We start from the raw sequence: 24,903 nt of genomic DNA, 5'->3' as shown, positions 1-24,903 counted from the left end.
TCCAAATACAGAGGAGAGTCTGAGAAACTGGTTCGCCTGCTCTTTGAGATGGTGAGTCTTTGTGTGTGTGGTCTCTTATGACGGACGAAAAACCTAACGAGGAACAGTCTGAGGCCAGCTCTCACATTTTAATTTGGTTCTGGGTTGGAGAGCGTATGATGTAGGCAGTGCCGCCTCTAGACCTTCGGAGGACCTAAGTCGCAGGTATAACGTTTTGGGCAGTGTTAAAGTAAATTCCCAGCAATTCTACACGTTTTGCCATGTTCATATGACATCTGTATGATTTTGACTAACAAAGTCAATGGGGGGGGGGCCCCCTGGAGGTCAGGGCCCCTGAGCACATGCCCCTGCGTGCCAGGTCAGTAATATGGTGATGATAAGGCCTACTACAAGGTTTATATAGCTGACTAGACTACCTTACCTAAGCAATCCATATTTTTGTCTTTTTTGCTGACGTGGGATAATTGAGTGACTGACAGAACAAGTGGAAAACTGCTGATGCACTACCACATTTTGAAATGACACCTTGTGTATTCTACCTCTCGATAGGGGGGGGGGGGGGGTGGGGGGGTGCGCCCTAGAATCCACGGGGCCCTACAGGTCTGCTTATAGGAAGAGGTGGGTCTGGGTGTGTTTTTGTGCTTTTTAAATAACGTTCTTCAGTACCATGTTCTACAAAATGTTGACAATAGAGATATAAAAGATAGAAAGGTATGTCTTAATAGAAGAGACTATTATGAGCATGTTTTTCTTGTTGTTGAAAAGACATTGAAAATATGTCTGTTTGGTTGAAAATATCTCTGTGTGGTTGAAAATATGTCTTTGGTTGAAAATATGTCTGGTTGCTGGGGAATACTCAATGAACCGTTTTTTTTAAATTAACCTTTCTCTCCATTGTGTCCAGGCGAGGTTCTATGCCCCGACCACCATCTTCATAGATGAGATAGACTCCATTTGTGGGAGTCGAGGGAAGTCGGACGAACACGAAGCCAGCCGCAGAGTCAAGTCAGAAATACTGGTACAGATGGACGGTGAGAGAAGTTGAAGGGAAGGAGGAGAGAGGAAGAAGGAGATAGTGGGGCAGAGGGAGAAAGCGAGAGAGTTCACTGATTTCTGAATATGTTGTTTCTAGCTCGGCTGCTGAGGTGTGTTTTTGGGGAAAAGTATCTGACTGTACCGCTTTTGTCCAGATATAGAGAGAGCTATCTGACTGTACCGTTGTTGTCCAGATGTAGAGAGAGCTATCTGACTGTACCGTTGTTGTCCAGATGTAGAGAGAGCTATCTGACTGTACCGCTTTTGTCCAGATGTAGGGAGAGCTATCTGACTGTACCGTTGTTGTCCAGATGTAGAGAGAGCTATCTGACTGTACCGTTGTTGTCCAGATGTAGAGAGAGCTATCTGACTGTACCGTTGTTGTCCAGATGTAGGGAGAGCTATCTGACTGTACCGTTGTTGTCCAGATGTAGAGAGAGCTATCTGACTGTACCGTTGTTGTCCAGATGTAGAGAGAGCTATCTGACTGTACCGTTGTTGTCCAGATGTAGGGAGAGCTATCTGACTGTACCATTGTTGTCCAGGTGTGGGGGGAGCTTCAGAGAATGACGATCCCTCTAAGATGGTGATGGTTCTGGCTGCTACTAACTTCCCCTGGGACATCGATGAGGCACTACGGAGACGACTGGAGAAGAGAATCTACATCCCACTGCCTACAGGTGACCTCTGACCCCTCACCTTTTTTTAAATTAAATGTTTACCCCTTTTTCTCCCCAATTTCGTGGTATCCAATTGTTTAGTAGTTACTATCTTGTCTCATTGCTACAACTCCCGTACGGGCTCAGGAGAGACGAAGGTCGAAAGCCATGCATGCGTCCTCCGAAACACAACCCAACCACAACCCAACACAGCGCGCATCCAACCCGGAAGCCAGCCGCACCAATGTGTCGGAGGAAACACTGTATACCTGGCGACCTGGTTAGCGTGCATTGCGCCCGGCCTGCCGCTAGTGCGTGATGAGACAAGGAGATCCTTACCGGCCAAACCCTCCATAACCCGGACGACGCTAGGTCAATTGTGCGTCGCCCCATGGACCTCCCGGTCGCAGCCGGCTGCGACAGAGCCTGGGCTCAAACCCAGAGTCTCTGGTGGCACAGCTAGCGCTGCAATGCAGTGCCTTAGACCACTGCGCCACCCGGGAGGCCGACCCCTCACCTTTTAAACCTAACCTCTGATCTATATCCCCCTGCATACAGGTGACCTTTAACCTTTCAACCCTAACCTCTACCCTGAACCTAAGATGCGGAGATCCTGTTTCATACAGATGTCTTGCACCTATTCTTAAAATGTATCTGTTGTGCAGAATATTCACATTGTTAGCTGTAGGGTGTGTTGTTAACCCACATTCCTGTGTGTGTGTAGCCGTGGGTCGTGCTGAACTGCTGGGGATCAGTCTAAAGGAGGTGGATGTGGCTGATGATGTGGACCTGGCTCTCATCGCTGACAAGATAGACGGATACTCTGGAGCTGACATCACCAACGTCTGCAGGTCTAGCTTTGAACCTTTTTGGGGACTTTAGGCCAGTAAAACAAGGAAAATTATCCCTCGTGGGGACATTGCCCATATACCCATGAGGACAAAATCTATAGAGGTTATGGTAAGGGATTAGGGTTAAGTTTAAGGTAAGGGGTTAGTGGTTAGGGCTAAGTTTAGGGTAAGGGGTTAGTGGTTAGGGTTAAGTTTAGGGTAAGGGGTTAGTGGTTAGGTTCAAGGTTAAGTTTAGTGTTAGCTTAAAGGGTTAGGGTTACAGGTTAGGGAAAATCGGATTTTGAATGGTAATTCATTTGTAGTGTTCTTGAGAGACTGTTCCCATGCCTGACCCTTGTGAGTCGTGACTAGTCGTGCAGCATTGTGTGTGGGAGCTAAGGTCACAGTCATGGCTCTTGGCCAGGGGCATCCCCTGAACACACCCTTTATATAACAGAGTGAGTTGAGTCCACAGAGGGAGAGTGGGGGGGACGGGGGGACGAGAGAGAGAGGGACAACAATGTGTCCTCAGGAGGTCAGGCTTCTGTATGTGACCCATTAGATGTGTGCATTACATTTTAGTTATGCGTACATTCGGAAAGTATTAAGACCCCTTGATGTGATCCACATTTTGTTACGTTACAGCCTTATTCTAAAATGTCTTTTAAAAAAACAATTACTCATCAATAAAAAAAACACAATACCCCATAATGACAAAGCAAAAACAGGGTTTTAGACATTTCTACATGTGGTTTAAAAATAAATACCTTATCTACATAAGTATTCAGACCCTTTGCTATGAGACTTGAAATTGAGCTCAGGTGCATCCTGTTTCCATTGATCATCCTGTTTCTACAACTTGATTGAAGTCCACCTGTGGTAAATTCAACTGATTGGACATGATTTGGAAAGGCACACACCTGTCTATATAAGGTCCTACAGTTGACAGTGCATGTCAGAGCAAAAACCAAGCCATGAGGTCGATGGATTTGTCCGTAGAGCTCCAAGACAAGATTGTGTCGAGACACAGATCTGGGGAAGGGAACCAAAACATTTCTGCAGTATTGAAGGTCCCCAACAACACAGTGGCCTCTATCATTCTTAAATGGAAGAAGTTTGGAACCACCAAGACTAGAGCTGGCTGCACGGACAAACTGAGCAATCGGGGGAGAAGAGAGGAGACCAAGAACCCGATGGTCACTCTGACAGAGATCCAGAGTTCCTCTGTGGAGATGGGAGAATCTTCCAGAAGAACAACCATCTCTGCAGCACTCCACCAATCAGGCCTTTATGGTAGAGTGGCCAGACGGAAGCCACTCCTCAGTAAAAGGCTTGGAGTTTGTCAAAAGGCACCTAAAGGACTATGTCCATGAGAAACAAGATTCTCTGGTCTGATGAAACCAAGATTGAACTCTGTGACCTGAATGCCAAGCGTCACATCTGGAGGAAACCTGGCACCATCCTTATGGTGAAGCATGGTGGTGGCAGCATCATGCTGTAGGGATGTTTTTCAACGGCAAGGACTGAGAGACTAGTCAAGATTGAGAGAAAGCTGATCAGAGATCCTTAATGAAAACCTGCTCCAGAGAGCTCAGGACTTCAGACTGGGACAAATGTTCACCTTCCAACAGGACAACAACCCTAAGCACACAGCCAAGACAACCCAGGAGTGGCTTCGGGACAACTCTCTGAATGTCCTTGAGTGGCCCAGCCAGAGCCCGGACTTGAACCTGATCTAACATCTCTGGAGAGACCTGATAATATCTGTGCAGCGACGCTCCCCATCCAACCGGACAGAGCTTGAGAGGATCTGCAGAGAAGAACGGGAGAAACTCCCCAAATACAGGTGTGTCAAGCTTGTAGCGTCAATACCATGAAGACTGCTGTAATCGCTGCCAAAGGTGCAAACATTTCAAAAAAAATAACTGTTTTCCCTTTGTATAATGCAGAATTTTGGCTTGATTGATGAGATATAATGCAGATTGATGAGGGCAAAAAAACGATTTAATAATATTTAATAAAGCTGTAACGTAACAAAATGTGGAAAAAGTCAAGGGTTCTGAATACTTTCCGAATGTACCGTATCCAGGTTTTTGTGTGTTCTGTATGAAGAACGCCTCTAGCGTTAAATAAACTGTCTCTGTCTCTGAGTGTGCCATGTGTGTCTGCGCCCACAGAGATGCGTCTATGATGGCTATGCGTCGGCGTATCCAGGGCCTCTCTCCAGAGGAGATCAGAGCTCTGTCTAAAGAAGAGCTTCAGATGCCTGTCACCATGGACGACTTCACAATCACCTTGAAGAAGATCTCCAAGTCTGTCTCCGCTGCCGACTTGGAGAAGTACCAGGCCTGGATGGAGGAGTTTGGATCTGTCTAGAGAGAGGACACAGCATCAGGAGTGGAAGAAAGGACTGTAAGAGCAGAGTGGGAAAGGACCAGTGGGGATTGGAGGGGGAGAGGACCAGTGGAGAGGACCAGTGGGGATCGGAGGGGGAGAGGACCAGTGGGGATTGGAGGGGGAGAGGACCAGTGGAGAGGACCAGTGGGGATTGGAGAGGGAGAGGACCAGTGGGGATTGGAGGGGGAGAGGACCAGTGGAGAGGATCAGTGGGGATTGGAGAGGGAGAGGACCAATGGGGATTGGAGAGGGAGAGGACCAATGGGGATTGGAGAGGGAGAGGACCAGTGGAGATTGGAGTGGAAGAGCAGAGTGGGAGAGGACCAGTGGAGATTGGAGTGGGAGAGGACCAGGAGAAAGAGACATGTATGTGAAGTGTAGAGGAACTAGAGGAGGTTGTGACTGGTGAAGAACTAGAGGACAAGAGTGTGAGCCGAGAGGATGGAAGTGTGTAAAGCGGAGACAAATGGACTGGAGTGTTTGGCTGAGATTTTAAAGGGTACATCTCAATAGTCTAAAGATGCTTCCTCTCTTCGTCTCCTTCTCCTCGGCTCTTCATCTCCTTGTCTTCCTCTGTATCTGTTGGTCCATCCATCCATCCCTCCCTCCCTCCACTCACTATACCTATGTGTCTGTGGAGATGGAGTCTAAAATGGCATCTAAAATGGCACCCTATACCCTATATAGTGCACTAGGGGTCAGGTCAAAAGTAGGGCACTATATAGGAAATAGGGTGCCATTTGGGATGCAGTCTGTGAAACTCTTCACAGACGCCTTGGACTGATACTTGAATGGACACCTACAGACACTAACCACCACACACATTCACCAGGAGATGACATGGATCTGAACAGGTTGGTTGAATGGTTCAGCTGTTCGTTTGACCACCTAGCTATCACAGTGTCTGGAAATGTAGATAATACACTGAACAAAAATCTAAATGCAACACGCAACAATTTCAAAGATTTTACAGAGTTACAGTTCATATAAGGACATTTCAGTCCATTTAAATCAATTCATTAAGCCCTAGTACATGGATTTCACATGACTGGGAATACAGATAGGCATCACAGATATATATATTTTTTTAAAGTAGGGGCGTGGATCAGAACCAGTCAGTATCTGGTGTGACCACCATTTGCCTCAGGCAGCGCGACACATCTCCTTTGCATAGAGTTGATCAGGCTGTTGATTGTGGCCTGTGGAATGTGGTCCCACTCCTCTTCAATAGCTGTGCGAAGTTGCTGGATATTAGCTGCAACTGGAACACGCTGTCGTACATGTCAATCCAGAGCATCCCAAACATGCTCAATGGGTGACATGTCTGGTGAGTATGCAGGCTATGGAAGAACTGGGACATTTTCAGCCTCCAGAAATTGTATACAGATCATGCTGAAACATGAGGTGATGGCGGTGGATGAATGGCACGACAATAAGCCTCAGGATCTCATCATACCCATGGGGCACTCTGTTCACATCGTTGACATCAGCAAACCGCTCGCCCACACAACGCCATACATGTGGTCTGTGGTTGTGGGACCGCTTGGATGTACTGCCAAATCTCTAAAATGACGTTGGAGGCGGCTTATAGTAGAGAAATGAACCTTAAAATATCTAGCGACAGCTCTGGTGGACATTCCTGCAGTAAGCGTGCCAATTGCACGCTCCCTCAAAATCTGTGGCATTGTGTTGTTACAAAACTGCACCTTTTAGAGTGGCCTTTTATTGTTCCCAGCACAAGGTGCACCTGTGTAATGATCGTGCTGTTAAATCAGCTTCTTGATATGCCACACCTGTCAGGTGGATGGATTATCTTGGCAAAGCAGAAATGCTCACTAACGGGGATGAAAACAAAGAGAGAGAATAAGCTTTTCGTGCGTATGGAAAATCTTAGGGATCTTTTTATTTCAGCTCATGAAACATGGGACCAACACTTTACATGTTGTGTTTATATTTTTGTTCAGTGTAGTTAGTATAGCTGTAACTAGTATACTAGTTAGTTAGTATAGCTACTGTAACTAGTATACTAGTTAGTTAGTGTAGCTACTGTAACTAGTATACTACTTAGTTAGTGTAGCTACTGTAACTAGTATACTAGTTAGTTAGTGTAGCTACTGTAACAAGTATACTAGTTAGTTAGTGTAGCTACTGTAACAAGTATACTAGTTAGTCATCACTGATGAACACTACTCACACAGATGTTATTATTGATCACTAAACTGTTGGATGTTATGTGTGCTTATAACCCAGTTCCACAGAAAGAGTCAGTGTAGTAGTGTGTAGGCGAAAATGTGTGTGTGTGTGTGTGTCATATTTCATCTGGAGACACTAACCCTTCTTCAACTTAAGAGGCTCTACGTCTGGGGCGGTACTGATTTTTTTTTTTTTTTAGTTTTTAAAAACTTCATCTCATTCCTTTGCTTTAGTAATGTAATTTTAATTTATATGAATTGTACGAATGTTACGATTCACATTCCTGAATGTTTTAAGTGAAAAGGAAAATGGAATCTTGTCATTGTGTTTTTATTGTCTGAAGTTTTGGAAACACTGGAGAAGTAACAGAGCTGTAGTATGGCTGTATGTCTGAGTCCAAAATGGGACCCTATCGCCTATGTACTGCTTTACATATGACCGGCTCCCATCCCATAGGGACAACAAGTAGTGCACTGTATAGGGAATACAGCCATTTAGGACAGAGTCCTATGGGTTTTTCAAGTAGGCCTAAGACCAAGTCTAGTACAGCACAGGTACAGAGTTGTGAATTAGAGGAGCTAGGCTACCTCACTGTTTGGTGTTTTCACATGTCATTTGTCATTGATCAAAACGAGAATATTAAAGTGTTGACAGATATTCTGTTGTGATGTGATGGGATGCAGGAAGGTGATGGAGGGAGCGAGGGAGGGCGGAAGCAAGGGAGGGAGGAAGGAAAGGGAAATGTGTAATTTAACACATCTGTGTGTTGACCACTGAGCAATACTTCTGTCAACTTGACTGTCAGTGTTTAGTGTAACATCATGACCCATCTCATTACTGTACCCAGTGTGCACAGACTACAATAACCTTTAGCTCACTTAGCTACGCTGTGTATCCTACGTCAGAGAGACGAGCCCCTTTTTACCCAGCCAGAGGACAGAGAGACGAGTCCCTGTCACCCAGCCAGAGGACAGAGAGACGAGCCCATGTCACCCGGACAGAGAGACGAGCCCCTGTCACCCAGCCAATGGACAGAGACTGGACACAGCCAGGACAGAGATAGGACAGAGACAGGACTAGGGTTGCTGCGGTGACTATTACCGCCACACCGGCGGTTCCACGTGACCGTTTAGTCATGTTAATTAGGCTTCTCCAAGCTCTGATGCTGCTGATGGTCATTAGTAGCCTACTGAACTTGCTAACTGCCTGGTACTCAGCACTTTATTGTCCCTCTAATCACTCTGACGTCAATGCAAATCTAATCAAACACTTAATTAGAGCTCATGTTGCGCAACATTGCTATAGGCTATGCAATTGCGCAAGAAAACAGAGTGATGGCCTCTTAAAAAGAGGAGGATCCCATCAGCTTTCTATAGGCTAAGCCTACTATATTTATTTCTCATAATATTAAACACATTGTTTCTCTTTACAACAGGAGTATAGCCTACCTGTCTGGCATTAAAATGAACCATGGGAAAAGCGTCCTTAATTCGCTTTTTAAATGCATAGTTGACATGTATTTCTTTCCCCTGCTGGACCCTGTTTTGAGACGGTTGCATGATAATGGTCCATTCTAAATCAAAACAAATTTCACACAAATACTACTGTTCAAAAGTTTGGGGTCACTTAGAAATGTCCTTGTTTTTGAAAGAAAAGCAAAAAAAAATTTCAATTAAAATAACATCAAATTTATCAGAAACATTGTTAATGTTGTAAATGACTATTGTAGCTGGAAACAGCTGATTTTAATGGAATATCTACATAGGCGTAGAGGCCCATCATCAGTAACCATCACTCCTGTGTTCCAATGGCACGTTGTGTTAGCTAATCCAAGTTTATCATTTTAAAAGGCTAATTGATCATTAGAAAACCCTTTTTTGCCATTATTTTAGCATAGCTGAAAACTGTTGTTCTGATTAAAGAAGCAATAAAACTGGCCTTAGATTAGTTGAGTATCTGGAGCATCAGCATTTGTGGGTTCAATTACAGGCTCAAAATGGCCAGAAACAAGTAACTTTTTTCAGAAACTCGTCAGTGTATTCTTGTAAATGAAGGCTATTCCATGCGAGAAATTACAAAGAAACTGAAGATCTCGTACAACGCTGTGTACTACTCCCTTCACATTACAGCACAAACTGTCTCTAACCAGAATAGAAAGAGGAGTGGGAGGCCCCGGTGCACAACTGAGCAAGAGGACAAGTACATTAGAGTGCCACTAAAGTGGCCAAATAACTTCTTAAAATTAAGGGCATTAATCCGGGGGTTCAGAGCCTAACTGGCTTGAGTTTCAAGTTTGGAGAAGAATTTTCACCATAAAAATGCACCTTTTTATAATTAAAGCATTACATGCATAATAGCATTTGCGGTCACTTTTGATAATGGTGGTTTCCTACTAAAGGAACATTTGCGCTTATGGCATGTGTCCTTTCCTGTGTTTTATAATTAGAAGAAATAGCTTAATAGTTTGTCAACATTTTAAGCTAAACATTCTGATCTGTTGCGTCAGCCACATTAACCTCTCTAGGGTACCTGGGAGGGTAGTGTCCCACCTCGTCAACAGCCAGTGAAACTGCAGGGCGCCAAATTCAAAAAAACAGAAATCCCATAATTAAAATTCCTCAAACATACATGTATTTTACACCAATTTAAAGATACACTTGTTGTAAATCCAGCCACAGTGTCTGATTTCAAAAAGGCTTTACGACAAAAGCAAACCAAACGATTATGTTAGGTCAGAGCCAAGTCACAGGAAAACACAGCCATTTTTCCAGCCAAAGAGAGGAGTCACAAAAAGCAGAAATATAGATAAAATGAATCACTAACCTTTGATGATCTTCATCAGATGACACTCATAGAACTTCATGTTACACAATACATGTTTTGCTCGGTAAAGTTCATATTTATATCCAAAAATCTGAGTTTACATTGGCGCGTTATGTTCAGTAGTTCCAAAAACATTGGTGATATTGCAGAGAGCCACATCATTTTACAGAAATACTCATTATAAATGTCAATGAAAATACAATTGTTAGACATGGAAATATAGATACACTTCTCCTTAATGCAACCGCTGTGTCAGATTTCAAAAAAACTTTACGGAAAAAGTCAACCATGCAATAATCTGAGTACGGCGCTCAGACGACAAATCAAGCCAAATTGATATCCGCCATGTTGGAGTCAACAGAAGTCAGAAATAGCATTATAAATATTCACTTACCTTTGATGATCTTCATCAGAATGCACTCCCAGGAATCCCAGTTCCACAATAAATGTTTGTTTTGTTCGATAATGTCGATAATGATTTCCCACTTCCTGGTTGGATTTCTTTCTCAGGTTTTTTCCTGCCATATGAGTTCTGTTATACTCACAGACATCATTCAAACAGTTTTAGAAGTTTCAGAGTGTTTTCTATCCAAATCTACCAATGCATATTCTAGCTTTTATGGCTGAGTAGCAAGCAGTTTAATTTGGGCACGCTTTTCATCCAAAATTCCCAAAGTTTTTTTTTTAATGCTAGTAGTTGTGTTAATTTGGGATCTATCGCACCCCACAACTGTCCCAGACTATGTTTGGAATATTTATTTCTTGCACAGAATAGAATAGGTTGACTTTTGTACTATGGGGGATAGTAGATTGACATAAGCTAGTGCTTTTGCTGATCGTTAGGCCTACTCATCTTGTTGGCTGACGAAAAGTAAATGTGGACAGTTCTTCAAATATCTTCAAAATGCACCTCGGAATTGGATAAGGACGCACGCAGTTGCGTCCCCGATGTGTCTGTCTTCACTTGTAGCCTGTGAGAAAGACCTGATCACGTGATGCAGAGCCATGTGAGTGAGAGGCACTTTGGATTGTGCAGCACTCTGGGAGAAGGGCACAACGCAGGACTCCGTGATGTAAAAGGCATGCATTTTTTTTTAGGATGCATTACAGACACAAAGGGGATGCCACTGTGAAATTTGAGGCATTATCAAGTACTTGTCAAATTGTGAGTGAGAGACTATTGAAGTGTTTGCAGCCTGCGCCCCCAAAAAAACTAAGCAGTGCTCATGCCTTTCAAGCAACTTTTTCCAAATCATCATTAGAGTCGCATCATGCAGCCTTAGAATGTATTGAAAAAATCTAAACATATAACCCAATGTTTATCACAACTAAAGTTACATAAATAACTGTAAATTAAGCATAGAGAAGTACTCGTTTCTTTGTTACCCGCGCAACACAGAATAGCCGCTATATTACATGGACTTTTTTAAAATGTAGATGTTCCAAAGGTCTGCGTTCATTGATTGTAGGCTGCGTGTGGAAGCCAGGAGGCGCTAAACGTGTTTGTGTTAATTAACGGTCAATTACCGTGAGACTGGCAGTTATTTGCGTGACAATCACCGGCTGACTAAATTTCGTGACCGCCACAGCCCTAGACAGGAAACAGCCAGGACAGAGACAGGACAGACAGGTGTGTGTGTGTGGTCAGCTGATCTGTTTCTGTCTGTAACTGAGTTAGGGATCAGTGAGATCCAGAGGAGGAAATGACATAAAGACAACCTGCCTTCTGCTCCCTGATTCTGTCATAAGAGTTCGAACATTCCATTCCTTTTGGCCCTCCCTCTGAACTACTTCCTAGAGAATCTTGAAGATTCACTGTTTAATGACATCACAGTCTAATCCATCTTGATCTTATTTTGTTTTCCTGGTTTGAATGTCCTGTCTCTATGAACACAATGTGTTGATGGTGATCACTGGTCGTAGGGAGCCAAGTGAGGCAGTGGATGAGAAACAGGAAAATCCCACTAAATAGGGCCAGAGAAAAGTCTCACTATGCTTGTGTGTTTGTGTATGAGATTGGTATCCTTATCTCGTGTGTGTGTGTGTGTGTGTGTGTGTGTGTGTGTGTGTGTGTGTGTGTGTGTGTGTGTGTGTGTGTGTGTGTGTGTGTGTGTGTGTGTGTGTGTGTGTGTGTGTGTGTGTGTGTCCTGGCACTGAGCCAATCAAATTATACTTATGGGAACCAAAACAGGAAGTGAGGCGCCAAAGTCACTAGGACACAGAGGGCAGGACTGACACACACACACACACACACACACATCCCTGCTAGAGCTAGGAAAGTTGGAATGATTACTGTAACAGATCACGGCACTGATGACAACCGCACCCACCCCGACAAACACACACAAATATGTTTACAGACCCTCATGTTTTTATAATCACTACTCTTACGTAGCCAGAGGTCACATCATAGGAAATACAGAGGAACCTATAGAAGTCTGACACGTGACGCTACATGGACAGACACCATCAATAGGTTGAACACTGACTGGGGTTAATTACAGACATCTCTATGAAGTCATAATAACACAATCTTCTGTCTGACTGAGTCATTGTTGTGGTTCATTTAAACCAGTTGGTTTCCCAGTGGGTTAGCACTGTGGCGAGGTGCTGCTCACGCCACACGACACAACTGACCAACAACAATCCTGTATTAATTATAGATGTATCGTGCTTGTTGTTTATCGAGTGGCTCAGATCTGCTGGTTTAAACGGCTCGGTAGGATTCCCTCACGGCATTTCAGCCGCTGTTCAACAACGTCAATAAAACCGCTGGACAGCTGTTGGGCTAAACTCCATGGCTGTGTCCCTATTGGCTTTCTTTTCACTATACAGTGCTCTCTTTTCACTATACAGTGCTCTCTTTTCACTATACAGTGCTCTCTTTTCACCCATACAGTGCTCTCTTTTCACCCATACAGTGCTCTCTTTTCACTATACAGTGCTCTCTTTTCACTATACAGTGCTCTACGGCACCTCCTACTGGAGAGTTGATTTATCTACAGCACCTCCTACAGGAGAGTTGATCTATCTACAGCACCTCCTACTGGAGAGTTGATTTATCTACAGCACCTCCTACTGGAGAGTTGATTTATCTACAGCACCTCCTACTGGAGAGTTGATTTATCTACAGCACCTCCTACAGGAGAGTTGATCTATCTACAGCCCCTTCTACTGGAGAGTTGATCTATCTACAGCACCTCCTACTGGAGAGTTGATCTATCTACAGCACAGTGCTCTCTTTTCACTATACAGTGCTCTACGGCACCTCCTACTGGAGAGTTGATTTATCTACAGCACCTCCTACAGGAGAGTTGATCTATCTACAGCACCTCCTACTGGAGAGTTTATTTATCTACAGCACCTCCTACAGGAGAGTTGATCTATCTACATCACCTCCTACAGGAGAGTTGATCTATCTACAGCCCCTCCTACTGGAGAGTTGATCTATCTACAGCACCTCCTACTGGAGAGTTGATCTATCTACAGCACCTCCTACAGGAGAGTTGATCTATCTACAGCCCCTCCTACTGGAGAGTTGATCTATCTACTCCACCTCCTACAGGAGAGTTGATCTATCTACAGCTACCCCTTCGGTCTCCCATCCAGGGTTTTAGCCAAGCCCAGTTTAGCTTTGATATTAGATTTTTGGTTGAGACGGACATGTATTGATTTTTAACGGAATCTACAAGTGAATCATTAATATGTTAGATTTACATGTCCGTCTCAACCAAAAATCCCAAAATCTAAGTTAAAGAATAGAATAAGGACTACAACTAATCAAACTTTAAATGCCCTTTTAGATAAAGTATTTGATGGAGACGGGAATCCAGCATTACACATTATTAATTTGCAGACATAATTCAATTAAAGCCAGACTAAGTGGTTAGAGCGTTGGACTAGTAAGCGAAAGGTTGCAAGATCAAATCCCCGAGCGGACAAGGTAAAAAATCTGTCCTTCTGCCCCTGAACAAGGCAGTTTAACCCACTGTTTCTAGACCGTCATTGTAAATAAGAATGTGTTCTTCACTGACTTGCCTAGTTAAATAAATAAACAACATCCATGGCCACATGTTGAGGTTAACCTACTGTAGCATATGAATAAATGCCTTCTTATGTAATCACAGAAAGCGGAATTTTCAAGATAACGTGCAAAAGGTCGCAGGTCGGTGGAGATCTTCACTATTACTGTAATAATCTGTGCAGAATTAGCAGAATTAGCAGAATTAGCTGAATTAGCAGAATTAGCAGAATTAGCTGAGCTAGTTCAGGGCTACAACAATATTGTGAAACGTCTGAGGAGAAGTTTGAAAACAGCTGCTATAACCAATATCTCTGTCAATGCTGTAAATGTGTGGTGAATGCCGGTGGTAGCATAACCAGGATTTACACAGGACTTACACCAAGTGGCTCAAATATTTTGATGAAGTTACTCGGTGTCATACGAAGGACTCTTTGAGTACCCACAGGAGGGGACTCAACAAATACAGCTCTATGACTGGGCTAAGCTCTGGATTCAACAGTAGAGCCCTATGGATCCATAATGAATAGCTACAGCTAGTGGTCACTGTCCACCTGACAACCACAACCCACCTGATATCTACCTAGCAAATACCTCTCCTACCCACAAATTGTAGGCTTTCGGTTTGTGTGTGCGTGTGAGCACACCTAAGTTTCACATTCTCAACCAATTTATAAATGCCCTGTCATCATGATATGAGAGAGGGAAGGAGGGAGAGAGAGAGCGAAAGAGAGAGAAAGAGGGAGAAATGAAGTGTGTGAGAGAGAGAGAGTGAGAAGGACTGAGGGAGGGAGTCCTAGAGAGAGAAAAGGAGAGAGAGAGAGAAAGAGGGAGAAATGAAGTGTGAGAGAGAGAGAGAGAGAAGGACTGAGGGAGGGAGTCCTAGAGAGAGAAAAGGAGAGAGAGAGGAAGAGGGAGTGAGAGAAGAGGTGAACACTAACTCAGGTTCATAGGCTGGGTTTATGGTCTGTTATAATAACACAGCTGACCGTGTGGCTGGTCTGACTAAAGATTTACTGTACTTAGTGAGGCAGTGGTCAGCGTTAGCTACGGCTGCACAATAACAATGGAAACACTACTGACGTCATGCATGGAAGGTGATGATACCTGTCTAAAAGTCTCTTCACACTTACTAGATTTTTGGTAACCATGGGCTACACATATTACTCACGTAAACTGGTGTACTTGTTACATCTCGACCCAGCCTGGTCTCATAGATTGGACGTAACATAGTAAACGTAAATCTGGTAAACTCAAATTTAGTATGATATGTTACATTTGGTATGGTTACGTAAGACAAACGGTTACTTGAAGCAAAAACAAATGTTAGCTAACCCAAAAACACATGTTAGCTAACCCTTCCCCTAACCCTAACTTTAACCATTACAGATAGCCCTTCCATTAACCTTAAACCTATCTCCTAACCTTAACCCCTAGCCTAGCTAACATCAAGCCAGATAGCTAACATTAGTGTTAACCACCTAGCTAACATTAGCCACAAATAATTTGGAATTCGTAAAAAATCCTATGTTTTGCAAATTCATAATATATTGTACATTTTGCTAATTTGTGGCATACGAAATGGATGATGGACATCCAGAAATTAATACATACCAAACGAAACGAAACATATCATAGTAAATGGAGTGTCTCAGATTTACATACACAATAATACAAAATGCTCTGAGACCAAGTTGCTCGACCGGTAGGCACGACACTCACCCAACAGTTTCCCCCACTTGAAGCAGCGCATATTTGTCTCCTTAAAGCCAACACTCCTACAGTGTACATGGTAATAGCAGAGGAGTTTTGAAACAGCTGAAACGTATAGACATTTTATATTTGAAATTTGTGGTATTGAGTTTTTAACCTGAAATTGCAGTAACATCCTGTTACATTCTGAAATTGCAGTAACATCCTGTTACATTCTGAAATTGTCGCAGTAGCTGCCAGCTGCAGTGAGCCATGTAAAACTATGGAAGCCCATCACCACCAAAAACACGTCAAATGTAGATCCTACAAATAGGATCCCCCCCCCCCCCCCCCCCCCCCCCCACTTGTAACATTGTGTGTTGATTTCAGAGGTGGCACCACAGGTCCCAGAGTGGTGTGGTGGGGGGGGGGGGGGGGGGGATTATTGTGATGGTTTCAGAGGTGGCACCACCGGTCCCACAGTGGTGTGGTGGGGGGGGGGGGGATTATTGTGATGATTTCAGAGGTGGCACCACAGGTCCCAGAGTGGTGTGGTGGGAGGGGGAGGGATTATTGTGATGATTTCAGAGGTGGCACCACAGGTCCCAGAGTGGTGTGGGGGGGGGGGGGGGGGGGGAATTATTGTGATGATTTCAGAGGTGGCACCACCGGTCCCACAGTGGTGTGGTGGGGGGGGGGGGGGGATTATTGTGATGATTTCAGAGGTGGCACCACAGGTCCCAGAGTGGTGTGGTGGGAGGGGGAGGGATTATTGTGATGATTTCAGAGGTGGCACCACAGGTCCCAGAGTGGTGTGGTGGGGGGGAGGGGGGATTATTGTGATGATTTCAGAGGTGATAGCAGGCTAACCTAACCATCTCCGGACCTGGTAGTAATACATCAGCTGAACAAAAGGTTTTATATGGGCTATGATGGGACCAGTAGCAGTAGGGTGGTAAAGTCACTATGGAAGCCAAGCCCCCTCCCAAATAAGTCATATTACAACCTATGTGTTGTGACAATTGCATTGTTTGCTCTATAACTTTTTAGTTCATATGCGTTGACATGGTGATATATAGGCCTAAGGCTGAGACAATAAGGACAAAGTGGCAGAATAGATTTAACCACACCTTTGTTTCATCACAAAACCGGAGAGCAACATCTGTCCGGTGAAGGTCATTTTAACAAACAGTTAAATGACCTGTAGCATGGTCAAGCACGTTAATGTTTCTGACATTTCTGGACCACTAAACAAATAGTGATTTAGAACCACAGAGTTATTGCAAGTCACAAAGAAAACGAGAGCTGCCTCCACTATTCCAAGCACCATTTACATTTCAACATTTCAACATCATCAAATCACCTCTGCTTAGTCTAATACAGTGACAACTAAAAGATACCAAAAACTATTTAGTCCAATCAACGTAAGTTAAATTTGAAGGGTTCTGTCGATAGTTCTGATTTTTGTGTGTGTGTGTGTGTGAGTGCAAGTAGAAAAAAACATGTTGATTCACCCTCCTCTCTTTCATGTTGACGAAACGGTCTATGACTCCGTCATACAGCATGCTTTTAGTTTTTGTTGTCATAGGCTACCTGGCTAAAATACTTGCTCTCTAGTCTAACTTCCTTTCATGGGCAACGATGAGCCAGCTAGTTAACATTAGCCTACTACATCTAGCTTCATTCTGAACTTCCAGCCCTCTCAGGCTAGACGCACAATGTATGAATTTATGGTTGGATTAGAATCGCCATTATAATCATTAATCAGTACGGAGAATTAAGTAAAACCACAAGTCCAAATGCTGATTGGCTATTGTTTTATTATTATTTTATTTTTTTATCAAGGGAGACCAAATGCTCGTTGGCTTCTTTTGACCAGACAGCATCAGATAGATGGGCTACACATAGAGAGACAGAGGGGCGCTGTTTCGCTCTCTTGGATACTTTCTCTGGTGAGATACAGTACATTCAGCCTCTTGCGAATTGAAGGAAAATTATGAAACGTAGAGAGATAAAATATTATTTTTGGGGGGGGTTTTCGTAAAAAAAAAATTGTGGGGGGGGGCATGAATACATGACACTGGATGGGGCCACATACGTTTTCTAATCAGGTCATATGTTGTTGTTTTTTTAAATGATTGGAAAAGCTAGGGAGGATGAAAACCTTGAAACCTTTTACACAGACACAGACAAAAGAAATGAACAGGGCTGAGCTGTCTGTATGCAGGGCTGCATGTTGTACCTTTGATACTCATACCGTATGCAATCCCTATTGTGTTGATCGATTAATTCTAGTCAATCATTTGAGATTAAAAAGGCCTAGGTAGCCTAGCCACCTGTTGTTTGAACCTTTGATCACATTCACGTTTTCTCAGAACACAAATAAATGGGCCAATTTTAGGCTATAAATGCATAGCTTAGGCTATAGAAACATGATGTTACGTTTCCCCTGGCCCAGATGGGATCAGAGCGCATAGACTTCTCTAGGCTACCTGCAGCTGTGGTTGTAATCAGTAGACTTCTCTAGGCTACCTGCAGCTGTGGTTGTTATCAGTAGACTTCTCTAGGCTACCTGCAGCTGTGGTTGTTATCAGTAGACTTCTCTAGGCTACCTGCAGCTGTGGTTGTTATCAGTAGACTTCTCTAGGCTACCTGCAGCTGTGGTTGTAATCAGTAGACTTCTCTAGGCTACCTGCAGCTGTGGTTGGTATCAGTAGACTTCTCTAGGCTACCTGCAGCTGTGGTTGTTATCAGTAGACTTCTCTAGGCTACCTGCAGTTGTGGTTGTTATCAGTAGACTTCTCTAGGCTACCTGCAGCTGTGGTTGTAATCAGTAGGCTACAGTTGATCAGACTGAAGCACAAACTAATTGCGCACGTTGACAAATCATGAGGCATTTTTTTGCCAGCCACAACGAAAGGTAAGGCAAGTATGGAATGTGAATTGATAAGTTTGTCTTTCGCCACCCCGCTCCTCAGACTGTCCTTCATATCTCCTAGTGGAATAGCAGAAACACCTGAGAGGTTGTGTGTGTGTGTGTGTGTGTGTGTGTGTGTGTGTGTGTGTGTGTGTGTGTGTGTGTGTGTGTGTGTGTGTGTGTGTGCGTGCGTGCGTGCGTGCGTGCGTGTGTCATGAGACTGGGTATGGTGAGAAGGAGAACGTGTTCAGTACACCTCTCTCTTATCAGGACTGATCAGAACAACAACAAGAGAGAGGACTTGAGTCCCACCCTCTTCAACATATACTGTATATCAACAGTCTGAGGCACCCGGCCTCACCCTTTCTAGAATCTGAAGTCAAATGTCTACTGATGATCTGGTGCTTCTGTCTCCAACCAAGGAGGGCCTACAGCAGCACCTAGGTCAGGGATCGTCAACTACATTCAGCCACGGGACGATTTTCTTCTTGAGAGGACGGTTGGGGGGACGGAACATAAATATACTGAACAAAAATATAAACACAACATGCAACAATTTAAAAGATTTTACACTTCATAGAAGGAAATCAGTCAATCGAATGAAATTCATTAGGACCTAATCTACGGATTGCACATGAACCGGGGCGCAGCCATTGGTTGGCCTAGAAGGGCACAGGCCCATCAACTTGGGAGCCAGGTGCACCCACTGGGGAGCCAGGCCCAGCCAATCAGAATGAGTTTTCCCCCACAAAAGGGCTATTTTGAGAGAAATACTCCTCAGCACTCCCCCTTCTCAGACAATCCCACAAGTGAAGAAGCTGGGTGTGGAAGTCCTGGGCTGGGGTGGTTATACGGGGACTGTGGTTGTGAGGCCGGTTGGCTCTACTGCCAAATTGTTTAAAATGAATTAACATTCAATTCTCTGGGAACAGCTCTGTTGGACATTCCTTCAGTCAGCATGCCAGTTGCACACTCCCTCAAATCTTGAGACATCTTTGGCATTGTGCTGTGTGACAAAACTGCACATTTTAGAGTGGCCTTTTATTGTCCCCCAGCACAAGGTGCACCAGTGTAATGATCATGCTGTTTAATCAGATTGTTGATATGCCACACCTGTCATTATTTGGGAGAAATAAGCTTTTTGTGCGTATGGAACATTTCTGGAATCTTTCATTTCAGCTCATGAAAAATGGGACCAACATTTGGTCCCCTTGCGTTTATATTTTTGTTCAGTGTATACAGAAGGGAAATTACCATTGAACTGACCCCAAGATCCCAGATTCTACCTTTATGGGTTCACAAATCCCAGATTGTACCTTTATGGCTGGTGTCAGGTTTAGCATCTATCTAGCTAGCAAGAACAAGCTAATAATGTGGGAAGATCTAATAACAGGTCTGAGATCTGCATATAAATACACTCAACCATGATCAGAGCTACTTTTTTAAATGTTGAACTGCAATGAATGTGCTGGTGCTGCTAGCTAGCTAAGGTAGTTCATTTTTGCTTTAATGCTTTTCAGTGCTGCGACCAAGCTGATCAAACAAAATATTTGGAGAAACGATCAAATTATTACACTACAACTGTGTCCTAAAATTCAGCTATGATCAGCTATTGTGATAAACTGTAAATTACAGTGCATTCAGAATGTATTCAGACCCCCCTTTTCACATTTTGTTACATTATAGCCTTGTTCTAAAATGTATTAAATTACTTGTTTTCTTCATCAATCTACACACAATAACCCATAATGACAAAGTGAAAACAAGTTTTTATAAATGTTTGCAAATTTATTAAAATAAAAAACAGAAATACCTTATTTACATAAGTATTCAGACCCTTTGCAATGAGACTCGAAAGGTGCATCCTGTTTCCAATGATCAACCTTGAACTGTTTCTACAACTTGATTGGAGTCCACCTGTGGTAAATTCAACTGATTGGACATGATTTGAAAAGGCTGTCTATATAAGGTCCTACAGTTGACAGTGCATGTCAGAGCAAAAACCAAGCCATGAGGTCGATGGAATTGTCCGTAGAGCTCTGAGACAAGATTGTGTCGAGACACAGATCTGGGGAAGGGAACCAAAACATTTCTGCAGTATTGAAGGTCCCCAACAACATAGTGGCCTCTATCATTCTTAAATGGAAGAAGTTTGGAACCACCAAGACTCTTCCTAGAGCTGGCTGCACAGACAAACTGAGCAATCTGGGGAGAAGAGAGGAGACCAAGAACCCGATGGTCACTCTGACAGAGATCCAGAGTTCCTCTGTGGAGATGGGAGAATCTTCCAGAAGGACAACCATCTCTGCAGCACTCCACCAATCAGTCCTTTGTGGTATAGTGGTGATGAAACCAAGATTGAACTCTTTGGCCTGAATGCCAAGCATCAAGTCTGGAGGAAACCTGGCGCCATCCCTACGGTGAAGCATGGTGGTGGCAGCATCATGATGTGGGGATGTTTTCAGTGACAGGGACTGGGAGACTAGTCAGGATTGAGGGAAAGATAAACAGAGAAAAGTACAGAGATATCCTTGATGAAAACCTGCTCCAGAGCACCCAGGACCTCAGACTGGGAGAATAAATTGAGAAACTCCCCAAATACATGTGTGAAAAAATTGTTGCATCATACCCAAGAAGACTCGAGGCTGTAATCGCTGCCAAAGGTGCTTCAATAAAGTACTGAGTAAAGGGTCTGAATACTTATGTAAATGTAATACTTCAGAATGACCATACTAGAGACATATTTCCCTCAGATTACACAAATACACAAAGAATTAGAAAACAAACCCAATTTTGATAAACTCCCATATCTATTGAGTGAAATACCACAGTGTGCCATCACAGCATTATTATCTAGTTCACTCGCTTTGGCAATGTTAACATACGTTTGAAGGGTAACACACACATGCACACACAAAGCTGTTGACGAGGAGAGGCTGAGAAGGACATCTAAATGGTTAGACTTGACGGTGTTTTTTTTTAGAGAAGAAAAGACCAACAGAACAGCAAAGTTCAGAAAGAACACACACCAGGGGCAGACTGGGACCCAAAATATAAATCAGCATTTCTAACACACCGGCCCCCACATCGGACCATTGTTTAACAGATAATGATCATTTTGCCTAAAACCCAAGTTAGACAGGCCCGCTGGGCTAAAAATGGAACAGCCCATCTGACAGTTGCCTGAAATGCCAGATGGCCAGTCCTCCCCTGACACACACTATAAATCCTTATAGCTCAGAGAATAAGATCCTGCAAAATGGGTTCTCACCTCCACATACTGTACACACACACATACACACACTAGTATCTCTCCATCAGTGTACTGTCTCTGTGTATCTTCCAGTAAATCACTGTGTATATTTATTGTCCTGAAAGACAGTTGTGCAGATTATAAAAGCCCCTCCACCTAATCCCCAGAGAAAAATAGTTCCGCGGTAGATAAGCCCAGGCTTTGTTCTCCTCCTGATTTAAATCTAAATCAGGGCTTACGACATGGATAGTCCCAAATAGTAACATTTTCCCTACTTAGTGCACTACTTTTAACCAGGACCCATTGCAGTCTGGTCAAAAGTAGTGCACTATATTTTTACCTTTATTTAACTAGGCAAGTCAGTTAAGAACAAATTCTTATTTTCAATGACAGCCTAGGAACAGTGGGTTAACTGCCTGTTCAGGACCAGAACGACCTTGTCAGCTTGTGGGTTTGAACTTGCAACCTTCCGGTTACTAGTCCAACGCTCTAACCACTAGGCTACCCTGCTGCCCCATATAGGAAATAGGGTGGCATTTGGGCCAGGGAGGAAGTGATGAAATTGATTAGAGCTACTCTAAGTGACAGCTACTCTCAGTGACAGCTACTCCCAGTGACAGCTACTCCCAGTGACAGCTACTCTCAGTGACAGCTACTCTCAGTGACATACATATACTCTCAGTAACAGCTACTCTCAGTAATAGCTACTCTCAGTGACAGCTACTCCCAGTGACAGCTACTCTCAGTGACAGCTACTCCCAGTGACAGCTACTCTCAGTGACAACTACTCCCAGTGACAGCTACTCTCAGTGACAGCTACTCTCAATGACAGCAACTCTCTGTGACAGCAACTCTCTGTGACAGCAACTCTCAGTGACAGCAACTCTCTGTGACAGCAACTCTCAGTGACAGCAACTCTCTGTGACAGCAACTCTCAGTGACAGCAACTCTCTGTGACAGCAACTCTCTGTGACAGCAACTCTCAGTGACAGCAACTCTCAGTGACAGCAACTCTCAGTGACAGCAACTCTCAGTGACAGCAATTCTCTGTGACAGCAACTCTCTGTGACAGCAACTCTCTGTGACAGCAACTCTCTGTGACAGCAACTCTCAGTGACAGCAACTCTCTGTGACAGCAACTCTCTGTGACAGCAACTCTCAGTGACAGCAAAAGTTATCAAAAACCAACCTTTCAAAAAAATGCATTCTGTGACAAAACCCGTTTCATTTGAAGTTAGAAATAGTTTTTTGTAAAGTCACGGTTGAGGGTTGAATGGGTCCAAGCTTCATACTGACTGTACCTACAGTGTGTGTGTGTGTGTGTGTGTGTGTGTGTGTGTGTGTGTGTTGAGGATTGGTTTGGTGTTTTATACCTTTGTACTCCACAGCTTTAGGCTCAAAGTCCTCTGGAGAGGCTGAGAACAGTAGCTGATACTGAAAACATTACTAATCAGCAGCACTCATGAGGTGGGTGTGTGTTAGTGTGTGTGTGAGTCTGTATGAACCTGTGTGTGGGTGTGTGTGAGTCTGTATGAGTGTTTGTGAGTCTGTATGAACGTGTGTGTGTGTGCCTGTGAGTCTGTATGAACGTGTGTGTGTGTGTGTTTGTAAATGTGTGGGTGTGTGTGAGTGTGTGTGAGTCTGTATGAACGTGTGTGTGTGTGTGAGTCTGTATGAAAGTCTATGTGTGTGTGTTTGTGAATGTGTGTGTGTGGGGGTTTGCGTGTGAGTCTGTATGAATGTGTGTGTGTGTGTGCGTGTGTGTGCACGTGTGTGTGTGTGTGTGAGTGTATGAACATGTGTGTGTGTGTGTGTGTGTGTGTGTGTGTGTGAGTGTATGAACATGTGTGTGTGTGTGTGGGTGTGTGTTAGTGTATGCGTGTGTGTGTGAGTGTATGAACATGTGTGTGTGTGAGTGTATGCGTGTGTGTGTGTGTGTGTGTGTGTGAGTATATGAACATGTGTGTGTGTGTGTGTGTGAGTGTATGCGTGTGTGTGTGTGTGTGTGAGTGTATGAACATGTTTGTGTGTGTGTGTGTGTGTGTGTGTGTGTGTGTGTGTGTGTGTGTGTGTGTGTGTGTGTGTGTGTGTGTGTGTGTGTGTGTGTGGTCCAGCTACAGTCATTTGCTTCATTGTCCCGATGCAGACACTGCTTGTTGTTTCAGCTAATACTGCACCAGGGACATTACTAAGTGGATAAGGGGATTACAATGCTACATTGTCTTTGAAGGAGTGGAGTGAGTGTGTGTATATGTATGTGTAGTGGGTGTCTGTGTGTGTGTTTATGTGTGTGTTCCACCCACCCACCCACCCACACACACACACACACACACACACACACACACACACACACACACACACACTCTTTTGGTAAGGGGAAATTAATTGTTCCGGGGAGGTACCTGATCAGACAGACAAAGCGGATAAGGAAGTGACGTAGGCATTGACGTACAGGTAACTGCCAAAATAAAGGAAACACCAACATCTCAATAGGGCGTAGGGCGTTGGGCCACCACGAGACACCACAACAACTTCAATGCGCCTTGGCAGAGATTCTACAAAGGTCTGGAACTCTATTGAAGGGATGCGACACCTGTGGAGTCAAGTTCGATTCAAAAGTCAAACGAGCGCATGATCAAACATCATTGCATGAGCAAAACACTTGAGCTGAGAGAGAAGAAATGTGGTCTAGCGAGCAGAGGACGGGTCCCATGAGCGCAGGCCAGCATGGTGCGTGCAAATTAAACTTAAGAGCTGTCACGACTTCTGCCGAAGTCGTTGCCTCTCCTTGTTCGGGCGGTGCTCGGTGGTCGACGTCACCGGTCTTCTAGCCATCATTGATCCATTATTAATTTTCCATTGGTTTTGTCTTGTCTTCCCACACACCTGGTTTCAATCCCATTCATTACCTGTTGTGTATTTAACCCTCTGTTTCCCCTCATGTCTTTGTCAGAGATTGTTTTATGTCAAGTGTTGTTTTATGTTTTATAGGTGCGCGACGGGTCATCGTACCCATGTTCGTTTATGTATGTACGTATTTAGTGTTTGGAGCATGTTAAGTGGACTTATATTAAAAGACTCCA

The 24,903-nt window shown here is 43.9% G+C and overlaps 1 protein-coding gene and 1 long non-coding RNA gene across 3 annotated transcripts in view; both read left to right on the top strand.

The window, feature by feature from the left end:
• Positions 1–5,038, top strand: part of katnal1 (katanin p60 subunit A-like 1) — a 26,807-nt gene extending 21,769 nt beyond the window's left edge. The window contains exons 7-11 of one of the 2 annotated variants that reach the window (XM_036968168.1): positions 1–51; positions 905–1,031; positions 1,581–1,715; positions 2,419–2,545; positions 4,702–5,038. The exon at positions 1–51 is cut by the window's left edge and continues 108 nt beyond it. In XM_036968168.1, coding sequence (XP_036824063.1) covers positions 1–51; positions 905–1,031; positions 1,581–1,715; positions 2,419–2,545; positions 4,702–4,900 — 639 coding nt within the window. In that variant the 3' untranslated portion in view covers positions 4,901–5,038. The remainder of the gene's footprint in view (positions 52–904; positions 1,032–1,580; positions 1,716–2,418; positions 2,546–4,701) is intronic. The other variant, XM_036968167.1, reaches the window with a different exon arrangement.
• A 1,623-nt stretch (positions 5,039–6,661) lies between these two features.
• On the top strand, positions 6,662–7,771 carry LOC118945328. The gene is made up of 2 exons (XR_005040487.1): positions 6,662–6,886; positions 6,918–7,771. It is a non-coding gene; the product is annotated as an uncharacterized LOC118945328 (long non-coding RNA).
• Positions 7,772–24,903: the final 17,132 nt, after the last annotated feature.

This window comes from Oncorhynchus mykiss, chromosome Y (assembly GCF_013265735.2).
Source record: "Oncorhynchus mykiss isolate Arlee chromosome Y, USDA_OmykA_1.1, whole genome shotgun sequence".
NCBI lineage: Eukaryota > Metazoa > Chordata > Actinopteri > Salmoniformes > Salmonidae > Oncorhynchus > Oncorhynchus mykiss.
Note: the sequence above shows the minus strand (reverse complement) of the source record. Positions and strands in the feature narration are given on the sequence as shown.